Source organism: Vollenhovia emeryi, unplaced genomic scaffold (genome assembly GCF_000949405.1).
Source record: "Vollenhovia emeryi isolate VEMERY1.0 unplaced genomic scaffold, V.emery_V1.0 DF939230.1, whole genome shotgun sequence".
NCBI lineage: Eukaryota > Metazoa > Arthropoda > Insecta > Hymenoptera > Formicidae > Vollenhovia > Vollenhovia emeryi.
Genome location: NW_011967136.1, coordinates 336,396 through 344,623, shown reverse-complemented (window position 1 = coordinate 344,623; position 8,228 = coordinate 336,396). Strand labels below are relative to the sequence as shown.

Genomic DNA, 8,228 nt, shown 5'->3' with positions numbered 1-8,228 from the left:
CACAAATTAAGACTTAAGGACCGGCACGCAATAGAGGCAAAATATTGGGAATAAGAATTAATATTGAATATTAGAAGAGAGAACAGAGAGAAATTAAGTATAATGCACAATGAAATGTGCACAATGAAAGACATAAAATATATTACTATAAGAATTGCGTTGTGTAGTGGTAATCCACAAATATTTATATTTCAGCTTGTGAATTTAAGCAATGTTTTCCTGACCACTTCTTAAAGTATTCATCTCGAATTCAATAAATGTAAACTTTATGAATTCAAGGGGAATAGTGTTAGAACAAAGAGGATTAAAAAACATTTACCCAATGTATGTACACATCTAATATGCAGTAACATTACACCATTATTATAATTTCTCACTCAACAGTGAGATACTCTCAACCGAAGCTCGTTGACAATCGGATGATTCTTCCGTTTCGGTTCTCGTCGTTCGATTCTTTCTTCTACACAATAGAACTATTGCACAAAATTAATTGCACATAACGTTACGCACACAAAATATTGCACGTGGTAACACGCTGCACAAGAACGTCCGGATGGCGGTTAGCGGATACTCGCGCATGACAAATAATTCCTCATAAATTCTTAAAGTATTCACAGTACTGAATCGCGAAGTATTCATTATAATGAACTTCAGAAGAATACTTCAAGACGAACTGTTTGAGACTAAATAATTCTTCAAGAATTCTTCAGATATTCATTTTTCTAATTCTGTATGTTTTCTTTAAAATGAATCCTCTATGAACTTATGTTCATCTTTGTGCTATCTGGGAAAAATGTAGTAACGATGGGATATAAAAGTTTGTTACTCTCAAAATATATTATTTAAAATTGGTTGGAAATGCATGCGAAGTGCGACACCTCGATTTTCGAGGTATCGAGACGATCGATGTTGCGTCACCAATCACCGTCCACTCAGGTCCGTTCGTGTCGAAGTGCATCTCGGCCCGTCATTTGGCTTCCGCAGCCGTCCGTAGCGCTCGTGGTTCGCGTGCAGCAAATGGAGTGCGGCTGAATTGTCGTCTGCATAACATAACCTTCTAACCAATTTTTGGACCCCGACAGTAAACAAGTGGGGCGATTCTGCCGAGCGGTTTCTCCGCCTGAGGTACGTAATTAAGGTCGGTAAAGTAATTCGTGGCCATTTAGGAAGGACGTGACCTCGTGTCCGCTCAGTCACGCTCAGTTATCTCAGCGGTAGCGCTCGATTGCTTCATCGCCGCGATACGCGAGTCGTTTTGCGAATGTAATCGTATTTTGACTGGAGGCGCTTTAATCTTCGACGGGAGACGGGTCTTTTTCGCGTTGCAGAATATCCCGCGATGTCTGAGAACGCGAGCGAGGCGGCGCTGCCGGCCGAGAAGGAAGCCGCTGCCGCCGAGGAGTCGCCGAGCGTCGTCTCGGAGGAGGACCGGCAGTTCTTGACAGAGTACGTGCAGGAAACTGAGCAGAGGCTCGCGACGAAGGAGGAGATTCGCGCGGCCAATCTGAACCCCACGAGGCCGCCGGACGCGTCGTTCAGCAAGCTCGACTCGAGCCTCAAGCGGAACACCACGTTCGTGAAGAAGCTCAAGAACTTCAGCATGACCCAGCTCGACACGGTGCTGAAGGACATGGCGAATTTGAACCTGACCAAGTACGTGAGCGAGGTGGCCACCGCTCTGGTGGACGCCAAGATCAAGATGAACGACGTCGCGCCCGCCATCAGGGTGTGCAGCTTCCTCCATCAGACGTACGCCGAGTTCTCCGTTCACTTCTTCGAGAACTGGCAGAGGATACTGTCGTTGAAGACCTGCGACAAGATCGCGAATCCCAGCAAGCTGAGGGTGGACCTGCGATTCTACGCCGAGCTGGTGAACGCTGGGATATTCACGCACAAGCAGGGCTTGCCGCTGCTCGGCTCGGTGCTCACTGTGCTGATTAACATGGACAAGGAGGAGCACAATAACGCCAGCATCATATTGAGCTTCTGCCGGCACTGCGGCGAGGACTACGCCGGTCTCGTGCCGAAGAGAGTGCGCGAGCTGTCCGAGAGGTTGAACGTTTCGATTCCAAAGAGTAAGCTACTGTCGCCGGACAAGCAGCAGAACGTAAGGCTGCTGCTGCGCGAGTATTACAACTCCATGTGCAAGCACATGGTGAAGGAGCACAAGGAGCTGCAGGCGTTCGAGAAGCAGAATCGCAAGATACTCCAGACCAGGGGCGAATTGAGCTCGGAGCGGAAGGAGAAGCTGGACGCTCTGCAAGTTTCTTACGAGCGTCTGTTGACCAGCGTGCAGAACTTCTCCGACACGCTGGACGAGCCGATGCCCGAGCTTCCGGTGGACAACGAGGTAAAGGTGGAGGCGGAGGAAACGCTCAAGATGATCAACGAGGGCGAGGACAGCACCTTGTTGGAGGATATGTGGGGCGACGACGAGACGAGACGCTTCTACGAGGTGCTACCGGATCTGGTGGTCCTCCTACCGGGCTCGTACCTCAAGGACACCCCGAAGGACACCGCGAAAACGGACGCGGCGATAACGGAGGACGCTCTCGACGAGGAAATTGTCTTCGACGAGCTCGAGGAGACCGAGAAGATCGAGGAGCCGCCGGAGGTGGAGGTGGAGGAGCCGCAGGTGTCCAATACGAGCAACAAAATCATGCTGGACGCTTTCTTCACGCATCTACCGAATTGCGTGAATCGCGAGTTGATCGACAACGCCGCGGCCAACTTCCTGATACACCTCAGCACGAAGCACAACAAGAAGAAGCTGGTGAAGGCGCTCTTCGGCGTTTCTAGGATCCGCCAGGACCTGCTGCCCTTCTACTCGCGCCTAACCGCCATTCTCTATCAGGTGATGCCCGAGATCGGCAATGACCTCTGCCAGATGCTGAAGCAGGACTTTAAGTACCACGTGCGCAAGAAGGATCAGATCAACATCGAGTCGAAGATCAAGGTGGTCCGCTACATCGGCGAGCTCGTCAAATTTAAACTCTACTCCAAAATAGAGGCGCTCTACTGCCTGAAGGTCCTGCTGCACGACTTCACGCATCACCACATCGAAATGGCCTGCAACTTGCTGGAGGTTTGCGGCCGATACCTCTTCTGCTCGCCGGATTCTCATCAGAGGACCAAGGTCTACCTGGAGCAGATGATGCGCAAGAAAGCGGTCACCGCGCTCGACTCGCGCTACGTCACGATCATCGAGAACGCGTACTACTTCGTGAACCCGCCCGAGTCGACCGGCGGCGTCGCGAAGAAGGACAGACCGCCGGTGCACGAATTCATCAGGAAGCTGCTGTATCAGGATCTATCCAAGACAAATACCGACAAGGTGCTCAAGTGGATGCGTAAACTCGACTGGGAGGACGAGAGCGTGTCGTCCTACGCCGTGAAATGTCTCACTGCCGCCTACAACGTTAAGTATCTTAATATCCGATGCGTGGGAAGCCTGCTGGCCGGCTTGGTGGCGCATTACGAGACGATCGGACCGCAGGTAGTCGACGGTGTGTTCGAGGACATACGGCTGTGCATGGAGATCAACCTGCCAAAGTTCAATCAGCGACGCATCGCCATGGTCAAGTACCTAGGTGAGCTGTACAATTACCGAATGGTGGAGAGCGGCGACATTTTCCGTACCTTGTACCAGCTCATCACCTTCGGCATCAGCACGGACCACTCGTCGCCGAGCGCCCTCGACCCGTCCGATAATCTCTTCCGCATTCGTCTCGTGTGCACGCTACTCGAGACTTGCGGCCAGTACTTTAGCGGTGGATCCAGCAAGAAGAGACTCGACTACTTCCTCGTATTTTTCCAGAACTACTTCTGGTTCAAGTACACGGACCCGATTTGGACGCCCGAGAATCCGTTCCCCGTCGGGATAGATTACATGTATCGCGACACGTTGACGATGCTGCGGCCCAAGATGCAGCTGTTCCAGAGCTACAAAGAGGCGCAATGCGCCGTGGAGGAGCTGCGCAACACCCTCTACCCGGCCTTGGGTAATCCTCCCGTCGACGACACCGCCGCGGAGGGCGAAAACGACATGGGCGTTATTCCGGAGGGCGATGAGGAGGCAGCGGTGACTGGAAACGGTAGCGGGGATGCGAAGGGCATGGCCGAGCTGCACTTCGAGGAGTCCGAAGATTGCTCGGAGGCGCAGTCGGAAGAGGAGTGGACGGCCGACGCGGAACGGGACGACGCTATGGGCACTCAAGAGAACACTCAGGGCGACCGATCTCAGAGTCTCTCGGCGGAAGGTGGCACCGAGGGCGTGATTGTGGACGTGACGGAGGAACTGAACGCAGTTCTGCCGGCCGGGCCACGGCGCGTCAGCTGTCCGGAGGACGACGACTTCCTGTCGGCGCTGGACAAGATGGTCTCGGACAATATACAGGACCGTATGCGAGATTCGGTGAAGCCGCAGCAAGTCGACATCTCCGTGCCGTTGCACGTCAAGAGCACGAAGAAGACGTACGAGCAGCTGCAGGAGAGGCCGACCGATAACGGCACGGTAGATTTCATACTGATGCTGCGAAAGGGCAACAAACAGCAGTACAAAAATCTCGCGGTCCCCGTGTCGTCCGAGTTGGCCATGAATCTCAGAAATCGCGAACAGGAGCAGAAAGAGGAGAAGGCGTGCGTGAAGAGACTGACTTTGACCATCACCGAGAGGCAAGAGGAGGAGGACTACCAAGAGACTATGAATCAGAGCACGAGACCGGTCACAGTCAACTTGAACAGAGAACGGCGGCAAAAGTATAACCATCCTAAAGGAGCGCCCGATGCCGACCTCATCTTTGGACCGAAGAAAATTCGATAAACGAAGAGTGTCGAATAATTTTTGAAGACTAAAGACAATTGCACGATTGTCAACCTTCATCGAGAAGTTGAGACAGACGTGAGATGAACTCGGCATAGTTAACAAGTCGACTAACTTCGGCTACAATCAGTTTTGTCGCTTTGCGCTATGACCTGTCTCAGAGTTTCTTCGAAGAAACGAACGACTAATGATGTCTCGTACGCATCAAAGCTTGGATGAATGTATTATATTGTACAAATGATGCAAATTAGTGCATTTGAACGAATAAGCTGCAAGACTGGTACAATAAAGCCCTCGTTAAAGAAGTTACGATAACTAACTTCGATATAGATACAGGATGAGGCAATAACTTTGTCCACCTCGAATATCTCCGCTATTTTTAGAGATATGAAAAAATTATAATTACGAAAGTTGTACCGTATCAAGGGAGCCATAACATGTTAGTAATATTTTTTCAAAAAGTGGATAACATTACTAACATGTTATGGCTCCCTTGATACAGTACAACTTTCGTAACTACAAGTTTTTCGTGTCATCATTCATCTAAAAATAGCGGAGATATTCGAGGTGGACAATGCTATTGCCTCACCCTGTGTATATATATATTACGAATGCATAAAATTCATTTCCCTGGCCGGTATGTATCAAGTATATTACATATACATGTGTAACAAATACATATATTAAAAACTCGTTCGCCATGGACTATGCAACGCACTGCCGATTTTTGATTACGCGCTGGGTTTATTGTATCATATAAATGCACTTTTAATGCAACTAGCTATACATCGATACGTATGATTTATCATATACATGATAACTTTTGTGTGTCGCGAGTGTTGTTACTAGACATTTTCACGCAGACTTATAATTCATCATTATTTTGGCTTTCAACAAAAGCTATGTTGTGATAAAATATACGATCAATTTATATACAGCAGCCATACTTCTAACATGATTCCACACCTTATTTGAGAAAAAAAAAAGTTCTCTCCTCTGCAGATGGCGAACAACATACAAGTGCAATTTTGCAGGTTGTATCAAACTCTCTATTGAAAGAGCGAAACAAAATGAAGAGGATTCAACACTGATGTACAATTATTTATTTTTATCTAGGAAATTATCGCCATGTACAAAATGAATATAAATAAATGTTTTAGGTGCTTCAACGTTTGATACGGCTCCGTAGTAAGTTTTGCAATAACGACGTCACGTATATCTACCGAAATACATACATATATGAAATTGATAAACATGTAAATTAACACTAAATGCACATCTGCACTGCCTCTTACAGATCTTCCTCCGCGTCTTCGAATTGACCTGCTTCGATGTCCATAGCTTCTTCCGCCTCCGCTCCTGTGTGAGTGGTCCCCATTTGCTCTGTTAATAATGAAAAACTCGAGGTTTATCGCTCCCTACGTTGACGTCAAGTTCATTCAACATTTATTCATCGTGAAATACGGTAGTGTCTCGCCCCAAGTGTAAGCCTAGCTAGACCTCAATTTAACACGAATCCTTCGCGTCATTTTGTAAGCCGAAAACCATGCAATATTATTATATCAAATGTGTAGTACAAGCATCGCTACTTACTCTAAAGAAATTTCAGCCTGAATAATACAAATAATGGTACAAATTACCTGTTGGTAAGATACAAGGTGCGTCTCCAGCGCCAACCTCTTCATCGTATTCACCCTCGTAGTCTTCTTCGGCGTCCTCGTAGATGTCCTCTTTAAGTTCGCAAGTTTTTAACCGTCGCGGCCAATTGGCAACCAAGATCGTTACCTCATTCGATTACTTACCGTCAGAAAAACTGTCCTGTGGGTCAGGATGAAGCGCTTGGCACGCATTCATTGCTTGAAACATTAATTCTAAATTATTTGTATTATCCGGCGCAAACTGCATTTCCGTAATCGGAGCGTCCGTATCGTCGTCCTCGTTTTCCGAACCGTTTTCGGACGACAGCGGTAATGGCATGTCTGCGCAAATAAAATTATGCGGTTACCCCATTGGGCCGATCTTCGAGTTGTAATGGCACGGACACGGGTCGGAGCAAAGTCGATTGACAAATCCACAAAAATGGAATAGTATTTATCAATTAATGTTCTTCTTAGTGAAACGTACCTGGCAGGTCTACTTTGGCATCCACCATAACGTACAAACATTGTCTCGGATGAACCTGTTCATCCCGCGCGATGGCGTGTAGCGAAATGTGAGGATACTCGAGCGAAAATCCCTGCTGCGTGTCGCTGTCCACCCAGGAGAGTACGCTGCCGACAAGAGAATGCACAAATTAGAGCGCACGATGTCGCGGATCACGCGGAACGGCAAACCGAAGTGGAATCATTACCTCTCCGTAACGTAGAACGTGCCCTTTCCTACCTCCCTGTCGTTGATGTACACCGTAGTATTTGGCTCCTCGTGGCGTATCCCTTCCTGCGGCGGCAGGAAGCTGCTGAGTACCACCATGGTTCAATCTGCAAAACGCAAGGCACCGTTTAGCGGAGGCAGCTAGTGTCGCGAGTCCACGTTCGCGACGACCCAGCGCAGCCCCGCTCGTCACCGCGCACCTACGTAGACGCGTCGCACAGCAAAAACAAAACAGAGCTAGACGTGCGAGCGCCGTCGACGTCGCGGGGCCGGAGTCGCGGTTGCCTGGCGGTCAACACCTCGGCGGGGAAGCAGCGAGAGAGAGAGCCGCGTATCTCCGCTCGCCCCTCCCCCTCCGCCCCGTGGGACCCGCGACTCGTAAACACCGGTGTGTCGCGCCGTCCATCCGGCGCTTTCTAACCAAGCGATCTCGGGACTCACCGCTCCCTCGTTTAGCCCGGCGAGATAGTTGCCTGCGAGACGAACCGAACGCGAACCGTCCGGCAATGAGGTCGAGATCCCTCGCGACGCACGCGGAAGCCGTGTCCACCCACCGGTCAACTCGCGCTTCGCCCGTCGTCGGCTGCACGAACGCAGTTGTCACGGACCGTCCGAAGTTGCCTGCTGCGCGCGACGCGGCGTGCGCGCGCGCGCGTACGCGAATCCGTGGCCTCCGTTCGACCGTCGGTCGCTCCGGATTTTCCGGGACCCCTGGGCTGCTTTCGCGAGAAGATCAAAATGATGCAGATTATAAAATGACACCGCGCTACGATTGGTCAAATCTGAAATTCCGTAGCATCACATTGACACTCTACACGGAAAGAACAATGTAGCTGCTGTAGCTAAAACTTAGCAAAATAGGGACAGCTAATATTTTTAGTTGTGATAGCTCAATATTTTGCTACGACAGCAAACCGTTTGCTGTCGCACCTAATACAATAGGCACAGTAGCAAAATATTGAGCTATCACAACTAAAATATTAGCTGTCTCTATTTTGCTAAGTTTTAGCTACAGCAGCTACATTGTTCTTTCCGT

At 49.5% G+C, this 8,228-nt stretch overlaps 2 protein-coding genes across 3 annotated transcripts; one reads left to right on the top strand and one right to left on the bottom strand.

Moving 5' to 3' along the window:
- The first annotated feature begins 832 nt into the window (after positions 1-832).
- LOC105560444 (regulator of nonsense transcripts 2) lies at positions 833-5,764 on the top strand. Its single transcript, XM_012009574.1, has 2 exons — positions 833-1,125; positions 1,329-5,764. The coding sequence occupies exon 2, from the start codon at positions 1,340-1,342 to the stop codon at positions 4,820-4,822; it is 3,483 nt and encodes a 1,160-aa protein (XP_011864964.1). The 5' UTR covers positions 833-1,125; positions 1,329-1,339; the 3' UTR covers positions 4,823-5,764.
- A 145-nt stretch (positions 5,765-5,909) lies between these two features.
- On the bottom strand, positions 5,910-7,834 carry LOC105560445 (methylosome subunit pICln). 2 transcript variants are annotated; one of them, XM_012009576.1, is made up of 7 exons: positions 7,393-7,477; positions 7,173-7,299; positions 6,947-7,092; positions 6,625-6,801; positions 6,463-6,552; positions 6,118-6,205; positions 5,910-6,041 (listed from the first exon to the last, which is right to left on the bottom strand). In XM_012009576.1, the coding sequence occupies exons 2-7, from the start codon at positions 7,289-7,291 to the stop codon at positions 6,032-6,034; spliced, it is 630 nt and encodes a 209-aa protein (XP_011864966.1). In that variant the 5' UTR covers positions 7,292-7,299; positions 7,393-7,477; the 3' UTR covers positions 5,910-6,031. The 2 variants fall into 2 exon arrangements, with proteins under 2 accessions (XP_011864966.1, XP_011864965.1); XM_012009575.1 differs by lacking the exon at positions 7,393-7,477 and adding an exon at positions 7,634-7,834 and having other exon boundaries at positions 5,911-6,041.
- Positions 7,835-8,228: the final 394 nt, after the last annotated feature.

Bases quoted from the DNA above. Each gene is read 5' to 3' on its own strand.
- LOC105560444 (XM_012009574.1), top strand. From the start codon at position 1,340: ATGTCTGAGAACGCGAGCGAGGCGGCGCTGCCGGCCGAGAAGGAAGCC.
- LOC105560445 (XM_012009575.1), bottom strand. From the start codon at position 7,291: ATGGTGGTACTCAGCAGCTTCCTGCCGCCGCAGGAAGGGATACGCCAC. The intron at 7,093-7,172 runs GTAATGATTCCA...TCTTGTCGGCAG, and splicing joins ACGTTCTACGTTACGGAGAG to CGTACTCTCCTGGGTGGACA. The intron at 6,206-6,462 runs GTAATTTGTACC...CATTATTAACAG, and splicing joins ACCTTGTATCTTACCAACAG to AGCAAATGGGGACCACTCAC.